General features: G+C 32.3%; 1 protein-coding gene and 1 long non-coding RNA gene across 2 annotated transcripts; both read right to left on the bottom strand.

Annotated features, from left to right (window-relative positions):
• Window positions 1-13,991: 13,991 nt before the first annotated feature.
• On the bottom strand, window positions 13,992-16,426 carry LOC138855705 (uncharacterized). Its single transcript, XR_011396889.1, has 2 exons — window positions 15,556-16,426; window positions 13,992-14,434 (listed from the first exon to the last, which is right to left on the bottom strand). It is a non-coding gene; the product is annotated as an uncharacterized lncRNA (long non-coding RNA).
• Window positions 16,427-16,691: 265 nt separating this feature from the next.
• Window positions 16,692-17,944, bottom strand: LOC106617905 (uncharacterized). Its single transcript, XM_014235374.3, has 4 exons — window positions 17,737-17,944; window positions 17,544-17,679; window positions 17,325-17,478; window positions 16,692-17,258 (listed from the first exon to the last, which is right to left on the bottom strand). The coding sequence occupies exons 1-4, from the start codon at window positions 17,737-17,739 to the stop codon at window positions 16,778-16,780; spliced, it is 774 nt and encodes a 257-aa protein (XP_014090849.2). The 5' UTR covers window positions 17,740-17,944; the 3' UTR covers window positions 16,692-16,777.
• Window positions 17,945-24,990: the final 7,046 nt, after the last annotated feature.

Genomic DNA, 24,990 nt, shown 5'->3' with positions numbered 1-24,990 from the left:
ATGTGTGGACCACAGCCACCCTACAAGAAACTGCTAATGGGTTCACCAACACACTCACATTTGTTATGTTAATACTGACGGTCAATTTACACGGCAATTGACCGTCACTGTTATAGCAAAAAAGACACCCTTACGTTTTATATTGCTTACTATACACTGACAGTCAAATGAACAGTAAAATGACTGTCAATGCTTACGATTTTTCCAAAACGAAATTCTATATACATATGTCGTAAAAAACAGCATAAGTATATTTCAGTTTCGAGAAATTATGAAATACCTATGTAGCTGTTCCGTGCCATAAACCAAATGTTTTGCATGCTCTTGTGCAAAAAAACTTTTTGTGTTAAAAAAATAAATAAATAACGAGGGAGTTTTCAATTATAATATACGTAAGTTAGTATTATATTTCAAAAAAAATTATATTTTTAGTTAAATTTCGTTTTTCTTTAGGCATTTTTAAATTCAGAGCTATCCATGAGCTGTAGAAATGCGTACAGCAAAGCTTTTGAGAGGAGCAAGCATGAAATCAAGTGAAAATTTATTTTCATAATTTATTAATTAATTATATTTTTGTTGCACTTCTTTTTTATATTTATATATTTTATATTTTATATATAAAATGATAAAAACTTTGTTTTGCGCGCTGACAAAATGTGTTCAGCTGTGGCTGTCATATTACCGGTCAGATGACTACCACTGTTCTTGTAGGGCAGTGCCCTGTGTGTGGAGATGCCTTTCTGCTGCCATTTCCCGTGTACATCCGGTTCCGGTCATTAAAATAAGGTAAAACTCAGACTTGCGCTGGCGTGAATATAAATAAACACATTGCAGGAAGCTACACACACAAACAAATGAGTGAGTGTATGTAAGTAAATCTAAATTTAAGCATACGCCAAGCGAAACATCAACGCCTGTTAGGCTTAAGATGTATGCCTACGAATACATTTACACGCAAGCAAGTGTGGGTAACATGTGCGAGGTGATAAAAATAAAAGCACCGTATAAAATAAAAATGTATGAAAATTTGTCAATAAAATTGAAGTAATTTCAACAATGCCGTTGAATGTTGAATTGTTCGTAAGCTCACAAAATTCTATGTGCATATGTGTGTATTTACATGGCCGCAAAACCCTTTTTATGGACAGGGCTGCAATTGACCCATTTCTACAACAAAATATATCCGGCAAGGTTACGTCTCGTATAGGCATACAAACATGTGTGTACACATGTGTACAATATATTTATATTGTAAATTTGTAAACATGTTTCAAAAATTCATTAAGTTTTAAACGCTATGCTAGATATTTATTTAACTGTACACAACAACAATAAACGTTGGCATTTTAATACGTTTCACAGCTGCCAATTAACTTTTCCATCATAAAAATTGCGCAAAATCCGTATAAATTGTCATTTTAGATTGCAATGTCTGAAAATAACTACGTGCGTGCCATTGTCGGGCCAGAAATGCTCGTAAAATGACTGTTATAACACATGCATATTCATGTATTTTTATGAGCTTGAAGTTAGCAAGTGGAAAATTGATGCACTGGCTGAAGGATATTTTCGTGCATAAAATGCTCAATGAAATTCGAATGAAAGTAGATATTCGAGCTTGTAATGTGAATTGTTATCACAATTTTGAACATATGACATATTTTTCTTCATATGTAGAGCGGATGTCTTGAACTTAGAAAAAAGTGTTAAATGAAAACCCATTTTGAAAAACTACAAACAAAATCTTCACAAGCAATGAAAAGCACACGACTTATTAATAAGACTAATGATAAACTCTCTTGGTTCATATTTAATTTTAAGAGAATCTGTAATTTTTACTTAGTCGTGAGATTAGTCTTGAGTGTAACTACTCATAAGTTTGTCGCTTTTAAATCCAGAAACAAAGATGCCAGTAATACCGTAAATGTCATCGTTTGGAGTAAACACTGGGTTCTGCTAGAAATGTTCAAGCAATACCTAATATCCCACAGTTTAGAAACCAGAAATATATACATATATAAAGAACATTTTGAAATACTCACAAGCCCTTTTTAGGGTCACTAAGAGAATAGAATGCGTTCTCTATATAGAAAAGAATCGTATATGTTAAATAATTTAACTGTATTTAGTAAATACCAGAAAAAATGTTAATTTTAGCTACACCGAAGCTATAATACCCTTCACAGGTGTATTTTTTATAGCATAAAAAGATCTTTATCTTGATTTTGATCGGTAAGTTTATATGACAGCTATATGGTATAGTGGTCCGATCTAAACAGTTTATTCGGAGATTACATTTTCGCTTTAGATAATAATCTATGTCAAATTTCGGGAAGATATCTCGTCAAATAAAAAAGTTTTCTATATAAGCAGTGGATTCCGCTCGTTCATTTTGTATGGCAGCTATATGCTATAGTGATCCGATATCAGCGGTTCCAACAAATGAGCAGCTTCTTGGAGAGAAATGGTCGTGTACAAAATTTCTGGTCGATATCTCAAAAACTGAAGGACTAGTTCACATATATACAAACAGACAGACAGACGGACATGGCTAAATCGAGTCAGCTCGTCATGCTGATCTTTTTTTTATATACTTTGTGGGGTCTCCGACGTTTCCTTTTGGCTGTTACAAACTTCGTGACAAACTTAATATACCCTGTTTAAGGTATATAAATCGGCGGCAATGTATTTCTTGCACAAGTTTTCTTAAAAAATTGTCATTTCTACAACTCTCCCACTTTTATTGAAAGTAACTGTGTAACTTTGTTCTTTATGAATAGAAATGTTGGAAAACAAATCTGTGGCTATCATTAACAGAGTGCATTTTAGCATAAATTCCCATAAAACTTCGACAATTAACTCAAACCCTACAAACCAATACTGTTTCAAATACTTTTATGCAAAGATGCGTAAATTTTTTCAACTACATACAGAGATGCTTATGAATGCTAGTTTACCACTAGATATAACTAACTGCATTCAAACTAGACTGAAAAATACTAGTCTGCTACTAAAATTTTCCAAATGAAACTAAGCCCACTTGCAGAAGGCTTGATTTGGATCAAATATAAAACGATTTATTTTGCCTTCTACAAAAGATAACGTCTAAGACACTGTTAAATGTATATGTTAATAAATGATTATCGTGGCGCGCAGTGTCGATATAGTTGTGCCGGTTTGTACATATATACACAAATTAGTCCGTTTTTGGTATATCAGTTTTTAGTATATCGATCTGAAATTGTGCACACACCCTTTTCTCCCCAAGAAGCTACTCATTTGTCGGAACGATATCGGACTACTATAGCATATAGTTGCCATACGGAATATAGTTGCTTGTACGGAAAACTTTTTTTATTTTTTTTTATTAGACAGTGCAACAATCTCCGAACAAATTATAGAGATCGAACCCCTCATATCATATAGTAGCTGTCATGTAAACTGACCGTAGATCTTTTTATACTTTTTTATGTTCTAAAAAAATTCAACTGTGAAGACGTAACGTTTTTTGCTTTTTGTTTTGAATATTTTTTTTTTAATTATTGATTTAAGTCCACACAGGAACAAAATGTTGTGTGTCCATTTTGAACTAGTATCGGATTGGTATATTCGGATAAAAATCTGAAAAATTACAATGATATGTACGGATAAAATACATTCAGTTGACTAATTGAGTTTTTGGTTAATACTAGACGTTAAGTAGTTCGAAACTGGTTGATTTCACTGCATGATAATTACATCTAAAACTTTATATGGCCACACCATACACTCATATATGTATATATCTACATTTAAAAGCGTGTGTGTGCGATTGAGAGCATCCGTGCAACAAAAGTCATTTTACCCCAACCAGCGAAGTGTAAAAATTTTCCATACAACTGCCTCGACAATAAAGTTGAGAAACAATTTTGAACAACATTTGCTTTTAGCTCTACCGTCTCGGAAAACCTAGTACATCCTGCTACATATACATATATACATATGTACAAGAACAGGTAAAACCATTTTCATCTTGAAAGTGTGTAAGTAATCGAAGGAAGACTTGTGCAAGAACACACATAAAAAGGATTAATTGCGCACAATTAAAGGTTATATATTGCTAAGAAAGTGGAGGATCAAACATAACAAAAGAAAGACATAAAATTTTAATACATACCATTCGTGTACGTAACTTTTCTTGTTTTAGTATATACACAGTAGAGTGGGTCGTAAAAAACGGAAATTTTTTTTCGCTTGATACTCAGAAAAACAGGTTCTTAGGCACCTCTAAGAAAGGCTTTCCAATTATGCGCTCTGAATTGTAACGGTAAGGTCCTTCGCTTCGAAGTTTTCTTTATTTTATCTAATAATCAGATAGAAATATTCATATCTCGCTTCCAACTACTTGAAGAAATATCTCGTTTCATAGATTCTGGAAATTTACAGTTCTACCATAAACTGTGAGACCGAGCACATTCCTGTTACAATTAAGAGCTCATAATTGGAGTGTCTTCTTTAGCAGCAATTTTTCTGAATACCGAGCGAAAAAAATTCTCTTTTTTTTACGCACCCTAATACACAACATATACAAAAGTTTGTATGGTTATGTAAATATGTACTGCAGCAGTTAGGAATTATATTTTATGAGCAACTTGAGTCATCAAACATTAATTTAGACAATGGAAATTGCTGCTACTAAGCATTTCTATAGGAATTTGAATATTTACATGTACCGGCTACTACATTTGTATATTACAAAAATAAAATATGAGATATGTTAGTTTCAATTTTTGGCGGTATTGTGAATAAGTGAAATATCGCTCTATATATTGCATTATACCGAACACTAGATAATTTGATACCTCTATAACCTCTAGATGTACCCGCATTGAAAATTCTTCAAGCATACTTAAAAGTAAGATCGTAGAACTATCGATAGCGAAAATTCTTTTTGAAAACTAGCAAAAACTCGTTCAATAGGTTTTTATTTCTATCAAGTATAATCATCCAGACTTCGTCGCTTGTTACACTATAACAGTCTAAGATACAATTTTTGTCTACCAAAATTATGTATATTTCTGTAGATTGTAAAAAATTTGAAAAAATTTTGATCGGGTCCATGCTTTTGTAGGTTAGGTCGATTTAGGTCAGCCTAAAATGCTGCAGCAAGTGAACCATTTATGTTTAAGCTTAGCTAACCATTCCATTTGGTCGGGACATTCCGAACTCCGAGTTAAGCGTCCCCGGCCTAGAAATTTAAAAAAAAAAACACAGAATGAAGTGAATAAAATTGTGTTGCTCTCTCACATATTTTATGTTGCGATTTTCAGTGAATTAAAATATGGAAAAAATCGATGACTAAGAAAACCCATTCCAGACTTTGCCGAGACAAATATAGTCACCTAAGTTTAAACCTTATCAGGCATAGATGATGTCAGAGGGACAGACAGACGGTCATGGCTAAATGGAGTCAGCTCGTCATGCTGATTAGTTGTATATATAATTTAAAAGGTCTCTTTCTTGTTGTTACAAACTTCGTGGTAAAATATCCTGTTCAGGGTATAAAAACATTAAATTGAATTATTAAGCAAAGTTTTGAAATTCATTAACAAAATTAATCAACTTTACGCACGTGAACGTTCTGCAGCAAAGTTTAACAAAGGTTTACGAATTTTTAAGGCTTTTAAATCTATTTGAGGTTATGAACGGCTTCCGTAAGTTCTATAGAGCAAAATTTATATTTTCAAGGCATAAATGTATACGCATCTAAGTATAAAGTAGAAGAAGTTGTAAATGTACATATATACATACAAGTATATTTTATGTCTATTATTCGTTTGCTTTTTATGTTGCAAACAGTTTTGCAAACAACACCCGCAGCTGCTGCCAAATTTTACATACAAATATGAACTTAAAATACACAACTAAGCAAGCATATGTAAGGAATATTCTATATACGAAGTATATATTGCTTGCTCACAAAATATAGCGCTATAAACTTTTACATCTGCACACAAAAATATATAGCATAGAAAGCCATATATTCTGTACGCACCTTTTTATCCTTGAACATCTTACAACACCACCCTTTTTTTTTCGGGTGCACAATCAAGCGCAGCATACAACTAGTGAAGCAACTCAACGCTTATAAAATAAGGTAGTATAATGGCGTGTGACACAATGCATGTGCAGCCAAGGCCTGTAGGGGAACAACAGGCTGCGCCAAATCGAAAATATGCCAATTTTTATATACAGTTATATTAAATTAATTATCAGTTAAGGCTATTTAAGAGAAAAACGTGAAAATATGGAGCACAATGCTTTCTTGACTCAAAGCGTTGTTGTGCCAAATCTAACAAAACCACCAGTAAATGCACCCCCAATAGCATAGTCTCCAACTAGTCCACTAAAAAGGCTGTCAGCTTTCTTTGCTACATGGAAAATACGAGTCTATGGAGTCTGCGTTATCATAAATTTTTATTGCCAACCAAAAATAAGAAAATCAATTTTATACACGTCGCACAATAGCAGCACACTAACTATTATTGCTGTTTGCCACACCTAGCGGTCTTTAAAGCGCCTTGTTGCAAATTGTATATGGTAGGTAAATCAACAACATATACGTAGTTGACTATTTACACATGTAGGTACCCGAAAGCCTTCAAGTAACACAAAACTTCGGTGTTTGCGGTTTGGGTTATGCATTTTAGGTTCACAAATTTACGAGGCAACAATATATTTTATTAACACACATACACACATATGTATTTACACCCATATGTAATGTAGATGATTTTACCAAATACATAGGTAAATATTTTTATGACTCTATATACATATATACTAACAGGTATAATATAAGGCATACAACATCGTCGAAAAGTTTACATATTTACACATATACAGACATGCACACACATACACCTTCATTGCGGTTGCATATAAAGTTTACCAATTTCTGGCAGATTTCATGCTTTCTTACTACCCGTATGTATATCTCTGGCCCCAACTGTCCGTCCGCCCATTTGTCTGACTGTCTGCTTGCTTGCCAGTTGCGTTGTTGTTGTTGTCAATTTTTTTTTTTGTGCCAAAAGCAGTATTCACAAACAGCCAGCAAGCCAAGTAGCTGATTTGCATGGTGTCGCCGCCATCGCATACACACACACACACTCCCATCTACTACAAATGCATGTATTTATTTAGATATGTATGTACGTATGCAACACACACACACATATGCCTAATCGGTCAAATTGTGGGCTTCATATTTTAGCGTATTTCGCTTCGCTGCTTTTGACATAGTCATACAGCATTATACATAACACACATACATATATACTTGTATATGTATTATATATGAGCGAATGTGCATATGCTAGCTTAAATATTAAAGCTTTTGCGCTCAAATTTTCTCATTTAACATAACAAAATTTTACTATGCAAAATCGTTATGTTAGAACTAATCGCTTTCAAACTCACAAAAGTAATTTATTTATGATTACAGCGGTAATTTTAGAATAAAAAAAACTAATTAAGAAATGGTGTTAGTTAAAAAATTTCAAATAACACATCTTTTTATTTTGACAAAATTTTCCTCTTCCCAATATTTGTAATAAATAAGACCATGATTCAGCTCAAAAAATTAAACACAAATGTAAAAAAAAAACAAAAAATAGCATTATAACCTTCAAAATTATATGTCATAGCCATTGCTCTTCTTGCTGTTGTAACAGCAGAAAACATCTACTAAATTATTTTGACAAAGGCTGACCAATCGACTATCTTTATAAAAATCCCGGTCCCTTCCGGTTACAGCCCGACAGTCGTCATAACTCTCATGGATTTCAGTTAGTTTTGCGCATATGTTCTTGGGTGTTAGCACAACTCAAACTATTAAAATTTCTAGTATACGTTATGGTAGCTGTGAACTAATCGTGGCTGAGAGATAACCCTGCTTTCTATTTGGTTGAAAATTTTGTCACAAATTATTGAAATGTAAGCGTCTATTATAATGGGCAGAAATCTCTGTTTCGTCTGAACATAAAATCCACCGCTTACAAAATTCCTCTACGTGTCACAACAAACACCGCTTTGCTTTTCCATGACATTGATGTGTATTTTTTTCCCGTTTCAAGAGTATCAAAAACCGGACCGACACGAACTTCTAATGGATTAGCGCAAAAAATTAACTGCCTGCAGATACTTATCATTAAATGATTAACTAAATTACAGTCGTCGGGTTGTTAGTAACGAGTATTTGAGCAAAATTTTATAAATGCAAATAGCTAACGCAGCCACCCGCTGCGGAATCAACGAGTTCAACATCGTTTTTATTGTTTTTGCAATGCTATCATTGTATCTATGCACCAGAACGCTTAAACCTCTAATTACTTATTTTATGTTTAATGTTGTTGCTATTAATTTTATTTGTATTTTTATGAACAATTATTGCTGGCTTGATGACGAAAATCTAAATAAACAGCGCAGCATGTTACTTCAATTACGCTATTACAATTTCAATTTGTATAAATATTTCAAATCACTCAAGACACCCCAACGTCTTGACCACATTCCATTGAGCAGTCGATCGTAAATTTATGAAGTGCACATGAAATCACTCAGGAAGCATTATAATGTGGAAGTAGAAGCCGCAACCATAGTGAATGTGTGCGGCAAATTGCGATTGTATATATGTATTTAATACATACATATATACTATGTACATAGATATATTTATGTGTTTTTAGCGTGCACATAAAAAGCAGTAATTATCGTAAAAAGCGACAAACATAATTGAAAAACATTTAAAAAACTATTAGGACTGAGTAGTCATGCAGGTCAGCAGCAGAAGCACTATTGACATGAAAATACATACGTTAACTTCGGTTGCGCCGAAGCTATTCTATAATACCCTTCACATATAAACAGGTTTCCACACAAGAAATTGATTTTGATCGTTCTGTTTGTATAACAGCTATATGCTATAGTGCTTCGGTATCGACGATTCCGATTAGCAGTTTCTTGATGAGAAAAGAACGTGCGCTAAATTTCAGACCGATAACGCAAAAACTGAAGGACTAGTTTGTGTATATACAGATAAACAAACATGGCTAAACCAACAAAATCATATATATATATATACATATTGGTCGCCTTCAAAATAGTCTCCTTATGCCTGAATACAACGTTTTGCACGTTCAAGAAGGTTATCGAATGACTTTTTTAGGTCATTTGTATATACAAATATAGCTTATATGCTGATAAGAACTTCTGGAGGCTTATTTTTCGAAACAGGACCTCAGTATGATAACTCCCTTCCAAAAATATTGACTCGTTAACGGGCTTAGTAATTCAAGTGTGCGTCAGAAAGACAATGCTTTTGCGGACTTTCTTTCAGTTTAATTAGATCTGTTTATTATTCGTAAAAAAATTTCGCAAATAATACGAATGATATCATGTTGGAAGTGTATGAAGTTCTCAAGTATACTTGAGTAATGTCAAAAATTAATGCAATCAGTCCTTCTACAAGTATTTCTATGAACTGATATGATTTTTTTTTGTGCTGCAAACCAGGTCTTTTCTCACGAATTTTTTCATCCAGCTGATCCAAAAGGCTGCAATAATATTCAGAATTGATTGTTTTACCTTTCTGCAGTTAATCAAACAAAAAAATTTCATCTAGCATCCCAAAAAACTGATGCCATAACCTTCTTTTTTGATCTTTGTGACTTCACCTGCTTTGGAGCTGAACAACCAGCTTCAGTACACTGCAAACGTTCTTGTTTCAATTTAGGATGACGGTGGTAGATCTAAGTCTCAGCCCTAGTTATAAAACGACGCAATAAATCGGTTGTGTTCTGCTTGAAATGCTCCAAATTATGCTGAAAATTTTGTTTTCGCTCCAGTTTTTGTTGAATTATAAAGGTTTGCGTCACTAACTTTCCAACAGCTTTTTCCTATGTAATTCTCCATGTAAACTATGAAGTACTCATGCGTCTGAGATGCCCATGGCATTAGCAACTTTACGCTTAGTCAAACTTGGAACTTCACTAACAATATTATAAACGTGCTCAATGATTTCTGCTGTGGTTGTGGTTTTTATTCGTCCTTCGCGTAGATCGTCTACAAGCCTTGTACGTCTTCAAGCCTTGTAATTCACCAGCCCAAATTCAACGGTGCGTTTTGAAGCTGGGGACTCCTTATGCACTTCTAACAATTGTTCATAAATTGCTTTTAAATCTTTCAAAACAAAGAATAGAATCACTGCGTGATATTCAATTTTTTCCATATTCAAAAAAAATACTTTGACACGTCAACTTCAAATGGCTTGTAAACAATCAACTAATTGACAATATGACTTGTAATGTTCTCACGACAGCTGTACCAACTTGAGCAAAAAAAAATTGGAGCTAGTAGTGCTATTTCTTGGTGAAATCAACCAACTTTTCAACCAACCTTTATGACCTTTAAAATAAGTTAATATGATACCAAATTTGCCTGTAATTCATTCACCATTTCGTCGAAAAATGAAATTGAGATTGATGAAATCGCTAAATTAATATATATTATATTTAAAAATATTAAATTTTGCCAACACCTAAAGGTATTGGCCCCGCTCTGATTCTTGCAAGTTGCAAGAGTATGAAATGTTCGGCTACACTCGAACTTAGCCCTTCCTTACTTGTTTTATTGATATTTCTTTATATTACTAAAACTAAGCATACTTCGAGCACTAACGTCTCCCCTAAACAAGCACACTTCAGTATAATTAAACAAAATTATGTGCAACTAACGTAAAAAAAACGTCTTAGAAACCCGTCTTAAAGTCGGCTTAGAGAAAAAACTCAACAAACGCTTCAGAAACAAATAAATAAAGAATCAGGCAGGTGGACACCAGCGAAAAAAATGCATACAAGTACAATTTGAATAAAATATAAATAGACCAAAATGTCAAGCAGAAAGACAGGATAAAGCAAAAGCAGCAGCTATTGATAAATGGCCAAAGGCGAGGAATTAGCATTTAGAGAGAACAGCAAATCGGCAGCAGGCTGATAACTGTGTTGCACGCGAAACAGATTAGCAACAACAATTGAATAGTCAAGAAATCAGCGCTCTGGGGCAAGCCACTTCAATGTTTCCACATACATATGTGTTTGTATGTGTTGGTAAGCTTTAGGTTCGACAATGCAAGAGAAAAAACGTTAATCATAAAGCTGTTGCCAAAGTACAAAGCTGTGTAGAAAAGCACTATAAATATGTATGCACAGAAAAGGTGAAAAAAATCTAGCAAGTCGTAAAAGCCAGAAGAAAAACAAACAAAAAAGCCGTCAAACTAGTTGATGCGTGTTCCGACGCGGCTGCGGTTGCGCTGCACAAGCTGATTGCTGACTCAAGTGTATGTAAATGTGTATATAATATATTATAAATATGTTTAACTATGTGTATGCAGCATGAAGCTTATTTCTACGAAACATATGCCTGGGGATTATACTAGCTTGTGTATCTGCCAGCGTGCGAGAGAGGGTAAGTAATGAGAACCTTTTTAGCTTAAATTACAATTACATGCTTTTTTACAAATGTATAGATATACAAGTGCATACATACATATGCATAACCTACAAACCTAACCTACAAATGTTGCACCCACGCAACTTCCCGGCATGCTGTAGAAAAAAACTGCGTTACAGCTTTTATAAAGCTATTTTGGTTATAGTGAAAGTCGGGATTTAACCGCAAATTTTTTTGTAATTTGCATTTAATCATTTCATTATTATTTCATTTCATCACATTGGTTTATTTTAACAAAAGCTGAGAGCCATAAATCACCTTAAATCACCACTTCATAAAAGCACTCGACAAACTGCTTCCAGAAAACATGGCAATCTAAACGCACATAAATAAAAACAATAAATTTATAATTTTTAATTAACACAACACCAATTCCAATTCAATCGCACGTTTAATCCCCCACCCCTGGCAGCGCTTGACAACGCAAATTAAATGATGCTCTCCCACAAGCAATTCCTTACGTTTGTTTATAAAACAATAGACGCGATAACAATCGGATAAATTATTTACACACTTCAAATTTTCACTAAAGCAAATATTTGCACAAATATGTTTTTTTCGATTTTACAGGCACATATGGTGTGCCGGTCTATGCCCACACGTATGGCTGGCGACCTTGAACTTCGATTTTTATATAGCAACAGAGTGATCTTAGCAATACCAGCTGTCTATAATTTGAATAGATAAGTGAGAAAGCAATTTGATTTATCTAAAATTGGCACTAATTACGAAAATTGATCAGTGATTCCAGCTTGGCGTTCGCTAACAAAACAAATGCCACGTCGTTAGGTTCATTCAACTTGTAAGTAAATAAATTAAGTTGCAAAATATGCTCGATTTCTTGGATGTTTCTGAAATTAAAACATAACATAACGCAACTTTACAAAACTGCTGCAAGCAAAAGTTTCAATTAAACGGTCAGCCTCTTTGCAAAACAAAACAAATAAATTTTTTCAATTTTGCACGTATGCAATTTAGAAACAAGTGTTGGGGAATGCCTGTATTATTTGCAACCAATTTTTGAAAGTATCAATAGAGCTTAACTTGCTCTATGTCTTATGACTAACAAGCTCAAAATTTCAAAGATTTAATATTCGTGTTTCTCTTTGTGAAAAAATCAGTAATCGAAACGTAAGTTTCAAAATCTTCGTAAAGGTTTGTAAAAGTAAAAACTCATCGTATTAGCTATCAGAATAGAACGCTGCTATTATCACCTACAAAGTGTATTTATATTACATATAAATATTTTCGAGATATACAATAATTTTACTTTATTAATTCATTATGCAAATTAATTTTAAGGATTAATGGTTTAATTAAATTTTTGCTTTTAAACTCATTTTTCTCTACTGGGTGTTCATCAAGTGCATTCCTTAATATAATTTCAAACCGCATTGCGAACACCTACATATGCAAGTTTGTATGTACATTATATGTATGTTGTACATAAATATGTATGCATATCTCAAAATCTAATATCAAATATTTTCATTAAGTGAAAATACCAAAAGCTTCTTTTTTTTAAATAAAAATAAGAGCAAATATTTAATCAGTCGTTGCATTCCTTTCATACTTGTATTGCTTGCAAAAGTGTAAAATACAACAACAACAATATATACATATGTAAACAAATGTAAATGAATATATATGCGCGTATTTTTGCCCCACTTTTTTGTGCATTCACGCCATGTCTTCAGTTAACTGATGCAACCAACCATGCCTTCCGCAAAATATTAAAAGTGCTGTCCAAGAATTTATTTGGAATACATTTTCAAGTGATATCAAATTGTATTTTAAGAACTTGTGTCTGTTTTCTCACCAACACTTTTTTAAGCATTTAGCAATAATCTGTAATGCTAAATATTTATTTATTATGAGCCTTGGAATCTAGAATAAAAAATATGTAGGAATCTGAAAATAATATTTTTAACAACACACCACAATTTCATAAATAATTTTTGGAGAACCTTCACAACATTAAATTTAACACGATATGCTCTAAATATAAGAAAATTATCATAATAACAACAATGATAAAACGTTTTACTATAACCACCTTTAAAATTAACTCAAGTCCAATTGTGGTTATGTTTTTTATCGGTAAATTATTTTTAACAAATTTATTATATTTTCAATATATTTTTAACAAAAAATCTTTAATAATTTACAACCTCCTAGAAAATTTATAAACAGCTCTCTAACAACCCAAGAAATATTGTCAAATGCGACTGGCGTAAATTTTTTGGAGAAGAGCTAGCCTTCAAGTTTGATAAAAATCAGACGACTAAAAATTCTAAATGTCGAATGTGAACCATTTTCCGCGTCTCTAACAAATCAAGCACTATCACATTTAAATTTTAGAATTTCTGCGCGCAAATAAGTAAAAGAATCAGCCGTTTGCGTAATACAACATTCACTCCTCTCTTAAAATAAAATGCGCAATATTTATAGTTTTCAGTTTACTTTTATTTTTTCTGCTTTTATTTATTGTTTTTCGATTTTTTTGTGTGTTTTTTATAGTTTTATACAAAAAATGAACACAAAATATATCACAGCTTCTTATCACAATTTATCAAGAATCCAAATGTTCAGAGCAAAGCAAAAATTAGCCGAGTAATATACCATAGAAGACATTACATTCAGCAATTTTTAGTTTTTTCCTCGTTTTTAGACTCACGATAAACACGCGTAAAATATCACAGTCAACCAGATGCTTACAAACTAGCATTTCAAAATAACTCGAAGAGCAAATAATACAGTTGGGTGCTATTGTGTATTTGAGTGTTCAAAGGTTGCAAGCAAACACTTGATTAAAATATCACTGTTATGCCCGTGTTAGTACCCGCGGAGTGGAGTGGAGCCGGATGTGCCACATATTGCGGACGACCTGCGAAGAGAAATTATGAAAATAATTATGATTTAGTTGAGATATGCTAAACTCATTGCCAGTATGCTAATGATATAGTGCGAGAAGACATATTATAAGCATTTGTTAAATGGGTAGCTGGCATTATTTATTTTTATTATATGCAGGGTATTTAATGACTACTGCTACTGAAAATTTAAGTTTAAATATGAATTTTAAATGTTATTTCTTTAGAACCTATTAAGTCAAAAATATTATTTTTATACGATTTAGCTTTGCTGCAGTTTTTAATTGCATCACTAAAATATTACCACAAGTCCGCTTTCAATTTACTGAAAATAATTACGATAACAAAATAAATACGATAACAGAAAAAAATATATTCTAAAAATACTATAAAAAAATTTATTTGAATAAGTTGTGAAGTTTTTAAAAATTAGTAGTTATAAATAAAGTAAGAAAATGCAAAGATAATCATGAAAATTATTATTTTTCGTTTTTTGTTATTTACAATAAATAATACAAAATAATACAAAAATACCAAAAATTTATTAACATCATAATATTATTATAATTATGATATATATTCTTGGCTATTGCGTGTTAAAATATTTTTTTAACTGAAAAACAAAAGAATCAATCTGAACTACTTAGTTTAGAAGCCAACTGCAAGCATTCTGAAATTACCTTTAATTAATTTAATTTGTTTATATTGATTTATTTTCTTTATTTTTATGCTAAAACTATTTTCTTTATTAATTCGTTTTATTTTATGCAATAATATTAAATATTATTATAATTTTTTTTTTGGCTTTGCATAAGTGTACCAATTACGACTTATCAACGCATTCAAAACTTTATTTTATATTTTATAAAAATTATTTAGTTTCATATAATTCTTTAAATTTAATAATATTAAATAATAATAATAATATTAAATATTTTTTTTTAATTTTGTGTTATGTATTTTTATATAACAATTAAATTTTTTATAATAGTTTATTTAATTTATATTATATATCATAGATCGATTATTTTATATCAAATTTTTATTTTTTTGCAATTTTATTTCTACTTAATTTTTGATTGCAATCATTTGGCATACTCTGAAATAATAAATAATAGTTAATTGAGTTACTTACCGTCATTGTAACTTGGCCGTTGCCTAACTGTTCACATTGCCAACTCCGTTACTGTGCAGCTTTTCATTTTTTCCATACGCAGCTCAGCTCTTCCGCCTACGACACTAACATAGGACACAACTTGTGCTTAGCGACATAAATCATTGAAAATTTTAGGAAAATCTCAACCAACCGTATAAGTTGGAAATTCAAAAAAAAATAAAAAAATATCACAGCTATTTCGAAAATTTCGATCGATTTAATTTATGTCATGTTTGTGACATATTTTCGACTATTTAATTCGTTTTCGTTCGCTGTAGAACTCTAAAATAGAATTTACGCAATTTTCTTGGCTGCTCGATAAAATTTTACGTAAATTTCCTCCAACTGAATTGCTCATGGCTGAACAACTCAGTCGCTATTCACTTTTCCCTATTTTCGTTGTACACTGTTACGGTGCTTTATATCGACTAAACCCAAAAGTGTACAAATTTCCACAGCTACTCATAAATATTGTATTTTTATAGTGGAGGTTCCTATTTGCACACTTTTCTTCAAGCAGAGTTATAAAAATATACACATATTTCTATATATTATTTGCTTTTGAAGGAACTCACTCATACTCACGAACTGCTTGTTCTCATCACTCACTCAATGTAGAAAATACTCATAATAATTGTGGCAGTTGTCGAAGGTGTGTATATTTATTGCAAGTAGTTATTTCCTAAATATGTGTTCTTAGCCGCGAGCTGCCAACAATGAGCAAAGAGCGAAAATACTTATATTAGGTATGGTTACAATTATACTCTTCTCCTTTTGCTGTGTACTCTGCGAGCTTTTTCTCACTCAACCAAACAAAAGTGCACTCAAAGGGCAAAGTGGTTATGGAACGAGTTTCTTATATACCATACATAGATTTGTATTTGCAGAAGTATATAAGGCAAAAATCACTGCTCAGAACCGGCCTGCGAGTGCGGACCGAACAGCTGTTTGTGCACCGAGCGCATACGGTAACGGGCCCCTTTTCTGCAAACTCAAAATGAAGAGAATATGGAGCACAAACGGAAGCCTGTCAAAACAGGTATACAAGCGCATACTTATATAACTAAATATATAGGGATTAATCTTGCAGCACAGTTAGTAAATACATACATATGTATGTAATTTTCACTTTAACACACAGTCTTTATTTTAATATAAAAAAGTTATTAAACACTTAAATTCCTACATTACGATTTAGCAGCTAATTGTGAGAACTACTAAGCGACCGAGTCTTTTGTTTATACGCCTTCACCCTTTCGAAAACGTGTGAGATAATGTGCAATTTAGCATCCTCCTGCTCATCTTCCGGCAATTCAGCAAGCTTAATGCCGATCATACGATAGAAAGCTTCATTTTTATCATCGGACGCATTTGTCTGCCGCTGCTTTAGCAAAAATTCCACTCTCTTCGTAAAAGTTGAAAATTTCTCTTGTAAATCACTGCATTGCGGGGATACGTCAGGCACTTGTGCGGTGGGTTGCACTAGCGGTTCAGTCGTGGTGATTTCAATAGGTAAATCATCGCTACAGTCCATATCAGGTATGGACATAAGTGATTCCTCCTCTTCCACGCTAGACTCATATTTGGGTAGATCTTCGTCGAAAGTGTCTTCGTAAGAAATGTTTTGTATAAACTCGTGCTCGTCAGCTTCATCGTTAGAAGCGCTCGGCTTGAACTTGTATCTAAAAAACAAATTTTATGGATATTATAAATTGCATTAATACATATAAATATTTTTAATATCCTACGTTCTAGGTTTAATGTGGGCTTTTAGGAAACCTAAGTGCTTGTAAAGTGTCCAGTTTTTATCATAACCCGTCAATGGTTTGTTCGCTCCTTTTTTGGCAATCAATTTTACATAACGGTCTCTTATAACACGCCAACGTGTGCAACATTCTTCGCCTGTATATGTTAAAAATACTTTTCTCTCATATTTATATGTAATTTATGAAATTTGCTTTCTTTACCCGATGTATCAAAAATAGCGCCGATCTGTTCCCAACCTTTTTTGCGGAGCGTGGAATTTCGATAGCCCGTCAAACCTTTTACATAGAAATATGGTCGTATTTTTACTTCACGAATCAATTTAAAATCGTCTATAACCTGAAGTTATAAATATAGATATAAAAGATTTCTCTATAAACACTGCAATCCATTTACCATTCTTAAAAACTCTTCTCACTGTCACAATTAAGAAATAAAAATACGTTTTAACTTAGCAACGCTTCAAAAACAACTAGAGTTTTTCCGTTTTCATGCGTTTCATATACGAATACATACGTTTTAATAGAACTGTGGCGGAGAGCACACAAAATAGCGCGCATGTAGTCGCAACAACCAAGCTAGCAGTGCCGCATTGAAACGCGCTCAATTGCTTGAAACGTATGCAAAGAAACGCGCTCTTCCTACGTGCATCATTCTCTCAGTAATTGTGCTCAAGTTGAAATAACATGAAATAAGTACGAATACTTCGATGCTGTCAATTTCTTGGCTAAATTCAATGACGTTCAAATTATAGTCAAGTAATAATTTATAACATATATATATATATATACGTATGTATGTAGGTGTGATCAATTTGCTTGCAGACGCTATATTATATAATTTCAAGGGCATGTATATGCACATGTATATACATGTTTATCAATTTAATAACTTTCCTGCTGATTCTCCTCTCTTTTGTTTATGAAACAACCTTTAACCCTTGTGTGGACACATTTGAAATTTTTTCTTGCGGACGAAGAATGCTAAACAACTCACTGCAAATTAAAAATACCATACTGGGTATAGTTAAAAGGAAGAGAAAATATCACGAAAACCGCTCAATTTTACTACTCTTCCGAATGTTTAGTATATTGCTATAGTCTTAACAAAGTTGTATAGTGTAAGCCACGTGTAAGTAAAAGAGCAATGCGTTAATACTCGGCGAGTACGAATTTCGTAACAACAAATTTATTCCTCGCGTTTTAGCATCGTCGGTACGACATCGTATTACTCGTTGTAATCGTCAGCGAAGCAAGCTGAAAGCTAAATGATAAAAAAGCGTTGAGCGCTCATACGTCAATGTATTCGGTGGTTTAGTGTGTAAATTGTGGTTTCTTTAGCATATTTTGTGTGTAACAAGTGTGGTATGCTTTAATATAAAATTATACTTACTGAAACTATTTTTTAACTTCAAATACAAATGGAAGTTTTACAAAAGATTAAAAGTGGTGATTACCAAACCATTGAAGTGGCGGGTAAAAGCGATATATGGGGCTATTTTCGGAAGATTGTAAACACAAGCACGCATGAAAATGTACCTTATGTTATATGTTGTAATTGCGAGAGAATATTTAAATATGCGAAAGGCGCTAGCTCGTCGAATCTAAAGAAGCATGTATGTTATAAACGGCGATTCTCTGAAGAAAGCGATGCCGAGCCGATGATGAAACTGTCGCTGGTTAGTGTCAGCGATCAATTGCGAGAAGAAGCCATAAAGCATTGTGTGCGATTCATTTGCAGAGATCTTCAAGCACCTGATGCTGTTAATCGTAATGGATTCAAAGAGTTGGCACGATGCTTGGTTGAAATTGGTGTCAAACTTGGTACAGTCAACTTTAAGGTTGATGATATTTTGCCACATGTCACCACAATAAAGCGTAGATTACATAGTTTGCATTTAAGCGAGCGTGAAATGTTTGTCAGCAAACTGCGTCCAATTATCAAAAGAGGTTTGTAGCTGATCAGCTTAGTGGGACTTAAGTTCGACTGAAACCACAAATATATATTAAAATATTTTTTAGGCATGTGTGCTGGTACGGTTAACATATAGACGGATGACAGACAAAAAAGAACTTTTACTACTTTTACTGTCAATTACATCAATTCCGAATGGGAACTTCAGAAGTAAGAGCTTCATATGTAATAAACCTAATATATACTCATTTAAATTTTTCAGTCGCATTTCGTTCACTACGGAATTGGAATGTGGCGAAGACAGTGGCACTGTAGTGAAGAAAACGACAGAAAATATTATTGCTGTCATTGAAGCAAAATTTGACGAACTAAACTTAGATAGAGATTTGCTAAAAAAAATTTCCTATGCCACCGATCAAGTTTCGTACATGAAAAAATCTTCGCTAAACCGTAAAATACAATGTGGCGCACATGTGGTAAACACTATTCTAAAGCATACATTCGACAAAGATACGCTTAAGAATCGTGCACCTAACGTCTTGGATTTGATGAGGAAATGCAAATATCTTATAGAAAATTTTTGGCGCATAGGCAGTGCACTTGAAACAGCTGCTGAACAAGAGTGCCCATCGGGTTGGAACTCAGAATTTACAATTTTGTACACCATTCGCAACAATTTTAACGCTATTAAAGAGAATCTGGAGGAAACGGGGCAATCGCAACGTTTGATCGGAATTGAAAAGCAGCTACTAGATCGAGTAATTAACCTTTTGGAACCATTTAATAATGTAACAATACTATTACAAGCTGAGAAAATGCCAACTATACACCTAGTTCTATTACACATGCACGTGGTCAAAGAAAAATTAATGAAACTGCGTAATGAAGAAACGAATCATGAAATTCGCTTCATAATTGCAAACTGTTTGGACAATGTTTTTGATGCATACTGTTGTCCACACAAAGTTCACAAAATATCGGCCTTTTTGTGGCCGAAGTATAAACAAATGCGTTATCTTAACGAACAGCAGCTTAAGGAAGTGCACGATTTGATAAAGAAAGAACTTATCAAGATGACAGAGGTCACGCATGCAGAACCTTCCGATGATTCGCCCTCTGGAAGTGCAGACGTGAAGCCTTCGGTCGATGATGATATACTGTTAAAATATGCCGATGTTCATTTGACGGAGGAGCATAAGCCTGAAAGCCAGATAACTGTGCAGATGAAAATGTACCAAAATGTTTGTTACCCGGAAAAATATATTTTACATTGGTGGAAGCATCATGCAGATGAATTTCCATTGCTTGCGAAGTTGGCGCGAAAAGTTTTATGCATACCCGCAACGAGCACTGCAAACGAGAAATTGTTTAGTTCAGCTAATCGAGTTTTAGACAAACGAAAAGCAAGCTTGGAGGGAGAAAATGTGGATGCTATTTTATTTTTACATTCGCAACTGAAATAAATATTTTATTTTATATTCATTTATATGGAAAATAGTGATTAATAAATTAAACTGAATATATTGTGAATAGAAAAAGTATTTAAGACCCGTCGTAGTTTACTTTCTTTTGACGATGCCGAATAGTAATTAAAGAGCGCACGATGCCTTATACTACTTGGCATCGCATGCAGGAGTAATGATGCCATCCGGTACACGATACCTTATATCATAAGGTATCACATATACGTGTAACGATGCATTGCGGTAATATCTAAATGGCAAACGCGTACTCGTATATGTTTAAACCTATACCGAATGATAACGAATTTTTTATGAGCAGCACATTTTGTTTCTTGGTGCAAAATTCAGTAGTTTTACTTACCTTAATAATGGTTTTAGCGGTTTCTGGTATTCCTAAATTATTTTTGTCATCCTTATGCAATTTACAATAGTTGAAGATTCAGATCACTCGTTAAATATATTAAATCGTTTTCGAATATTTAGAAGCACGCTGAGATTTTCCAGATGAGAAACCGAAATAAGATTTGGACCTCGATAAATTGATCTCGTTGCAAATTTGACTTTTCAACTTAAATATGTGGTTAGAATAATAAACGATGGGAGTTTCGGCACTACAGAACGTAAAATAAAATTTTTTCTTGAGATCTATGTGTGGCATGATTTTAGACTTGGTTGAAAATTGTTAAAACTCCCTCTATTTATACTGTAACTTTCTGTTCTTTTCGCTGCCATTTTGCTTGTGTGATGTAACTGTGCGATAAGGTGATTGCAGTCGATTTATCAATTCAAATACACCGTGAGGATTTCGCGAAGTTTGGGCATTCTTACGCACGAACAAATGAAATGACGGAAAATAATGTGAAATATTAAACAAAAATGCAAGCATACGTACATACATATATAAATACAGACCATACAGACTACACTTCTACATATTCACACACGTGGTTACAAGTGTCGGGCTTTACGCTTATGGCATGTTATACAATTTTTTATGAAATATACATACGTATATACGTAGCTATATACAAACAAACACATATACAAGTTACTTCAGGTTTTTGTGTATGCCACCTACATCACATACACGCACACACATATACTGCCCAGTAATTGCTGTGAGATGCGTGCAACAAAGGTCATGAATAAATTGCCATTTCGAAATGAGATTTGTTTTCTTGATTTTCCGTCAGCATTCGTAATATTTTGTTGTCGCTTTGCCTTGCTGCGCCGCTCCGTACCCCACACAGCTGGGACGTTGCATGTCTCTGTGTGCAAGTTTGAAGCGCCTCGTTTTCCGAATTGCTATTTTTGTGCAACTGCAAAGGGGCGGGCCAGCAATTTGTGTGCAACTATAATTTACTTGTATTTCGCTTGTTCTTGCGCTTTTCGTTTTCTTCTGCTAGCGCTACGTAAATGTGTGTTGCTAAGTCGCAGCTTGTGTTTAACGTTTTTATGCCCAAACTTTGTTGGGAAGTTGTCATTGTGTCCGTGTGGCTACTGAAATATTTCATATTTTCAGCGAACATTTAGTCGCCTAATGACAAATTGCATGCAATTGTGACTTTAATAGGCTTCGGGAGAAATTATTTCACACTACGCTAATCATAGGTGGCATTTTCGTACACTGACATACATACACACATTATATACAAATACATACATATATAACATATATACATATACATAGATATAAAAGCACGACGCCTTTGCTTTTGCCACAACATATGTTGCTGCGGTATGAATAATTGTTTAAAATTATTTTACAAGAACAAAAAAAATTATAAACATTTCTTAAAATAATAAAAACATTGAGCTACACATACATATGTCTATAGTTCACAATAAAACAATTGTTGATCTTTTGAATAATTTATTTTTCACAGTAAAGTTTGCTTGATATCGATATCGTTGTTTGTTTTGTTTTATTTTTTTTCCCAAAATGATATTATGATCAGTTGATTGGCTTTGCAAAATTCTCACTTTAAAATTGTGTTTTTAAATGTTCGTACGCAAGTGCTCTTCATTTGGCCGAATCCAAGTCATATGTTTTGATTAGTTAATGCTTTAATTTGTTTATGTAAATATTAATTTTTTTTTTTGAAATAGTTCTCTACAGAATATGTAATATTGAATAAAATTTTTTTATAACCAATTATTGCCAAAAAAAAATGTTTTTGTTGATTTGCCTTAAAATTTGATCCATTTTTTACAGCTACGAGAAATTTAAAAATAAAAAATCATAACCTTGAAATTTTCTATAAAGAAATACTTAAAAAATCACTAGGATTTTACGGAAGTTGTCGCAAACAGCTGAGTAGTATAACCATATAAATTAAGCAAATACATGAGATTTTTATGATTGAAAGATGCTAAAATTAAATATTCAAGAATTTACATTATTAAGCCGTTTTTTGAATTTTATAGCCAAAAGTATTTTTCAAAAATTAGTAATAAGTAAAATTTTTATATTGAAAAGTTATTACTAAAAATTGTATATATTTTTTATATTAAACATTTAATACTAAAAAATGTATTTATTTCTTATATTAAATATTTAATAATACAATTTTTAAATTCTATACTAAATATTCAACAATAAAATTTTAATTTTTTATTTTATAAATTGAATTATTAACACTCATATCAGAAATAATTTTAAAGTAGAAATCGATTATTTGAAACCATTTTCCATAGAAAATCAGTCAAAAAAAAACTGCATAGAACATAGAAACGGCGAATTCATAATTTCTAAAGCGAATCAAACAACAAAACGCATTTTTCTATGAAATCATTCATTTAATTTTCAGTTCAATTGCTGTAAACGTAAAATGATATTTTTACTCTACCTAGAAGTATGCGTATTAGTATGTATGTATATTATGTGTTTATAAAATTCTAACAACAAAACTTGATTCAGCTTTTTATTTATTTCACTTTTGCAATTAATTTTCACAAATATTTTATAGTTCATTTGGCATTTTACAATTCATGTACATTTGATTTCAAGGTATTTTATGTATAACGGCTAAGTTTATGATATAATTTTATGCAGATTTTGTTTGCCAAACATTTAAGATTACTGTCAATACATTATTGGCGTTGCTTATTTTGCATTCCAATGCTGAATGCTATCAAAATATATGGTTTCGTAATACATGCGTAGTTTTTTCTTTTTAATTACTTGTTTACATACTGTTTATCGAGTACATTAGTACTGCTGGTTATTTAGTCGTTGTGTAAAGAACTTAAAAAATATGCAATTTAAATAGTGTTCGCTTAAAAAATTGTAAAACTAGACTTTTACGACTTTAACTGTGACTTGCACGGCAATTTTTTAGATGTGGTTATGTTGTTGCTAGTATTTTTATCTACATAGCATATATAGTTATGTGTGTATATTGTTCAAAGACTATTTGCACGTCAGTATTTATATGTAATCGGCAGTCAAGCAAATCATTTCTACAGTCACTTCAACTAACTACATACAATTTACAGTTATTTCATAATAATAAACGCAAAATGGATATATAACAGCGCGTTGAGTTTGTGGTGGCATTAGGGCGGTCCGAGCAAATGCAGTCTGCAGCAAGAGATCAACGACAGTTACGGTAAAATTGTAGCACTGTATTTATTTTCGCTGCGTGACACAAAAGGACGAGTATATTGCATGTGGCAGATATGAATCGTATGCATGCCACAAAACAACGCCTTACCAACACCGGTAAATTCCAAAGTTGTAAGTTTTTTTTTCATAGATTTAAATTTAAAGCTGCTTATATGGACTTAAATATATTATATACTGTTGTTGTATAGTAAGTATACATACATATATGTATGTATTTATTTTTAATAAATACAAGTTTAAAATGACTGTTTTGTAAAAAATCCTAATAATGTGCAGAATATTTGCGGAAGAAGCTTATATAGGGTTGTTGATAACAACTAAACTTACAGAAAAATAAATCAGAAATAGATTGATATTTTCGAAAAAAAATAAACTAATAAATAAATGTATTAAAAAAATGTATAAATTAAAAACAATTTATAAAAAAAAAATAGTTTTAAAAAAATTTATAAAATAAAAATAATAATTTTAAAAAAATTTATAAAATAAAAAAAATAATTTTAAAAAAATTTATAAAAATTTTTTTTTTTTAATTTATAAAAAACAATAATTTTAAAAAAAGTTATAAAAAAAAAATAATTTTAAAAAAATTTATAAAAAAGAATAATAAAAAAAAAATTTATAAAAAGCAATTAATAAAAAAAT

The sequence above is a fragment of the Bactrocera oleae genome, chromosome 6, assembly GCF_042242935.1.
Source record: "Bactrocera oleae isolate idBacOlea1 chromosome 6, idBacOlea1, whole genome shotgun sequence".
NCBI classification, from domain to species: domain Eukaryota; kingdom Metazoa; phylum Arthropoda; class Insecta; order Diptera; family Tephritidae; genus Bactrocera; species Bactrocera oleae.
The sequence above is the reverse complement of the archived record's forward strand: the minus strand, read 5'-3'. Positions and strand labels throughout refer to the sequence as shown.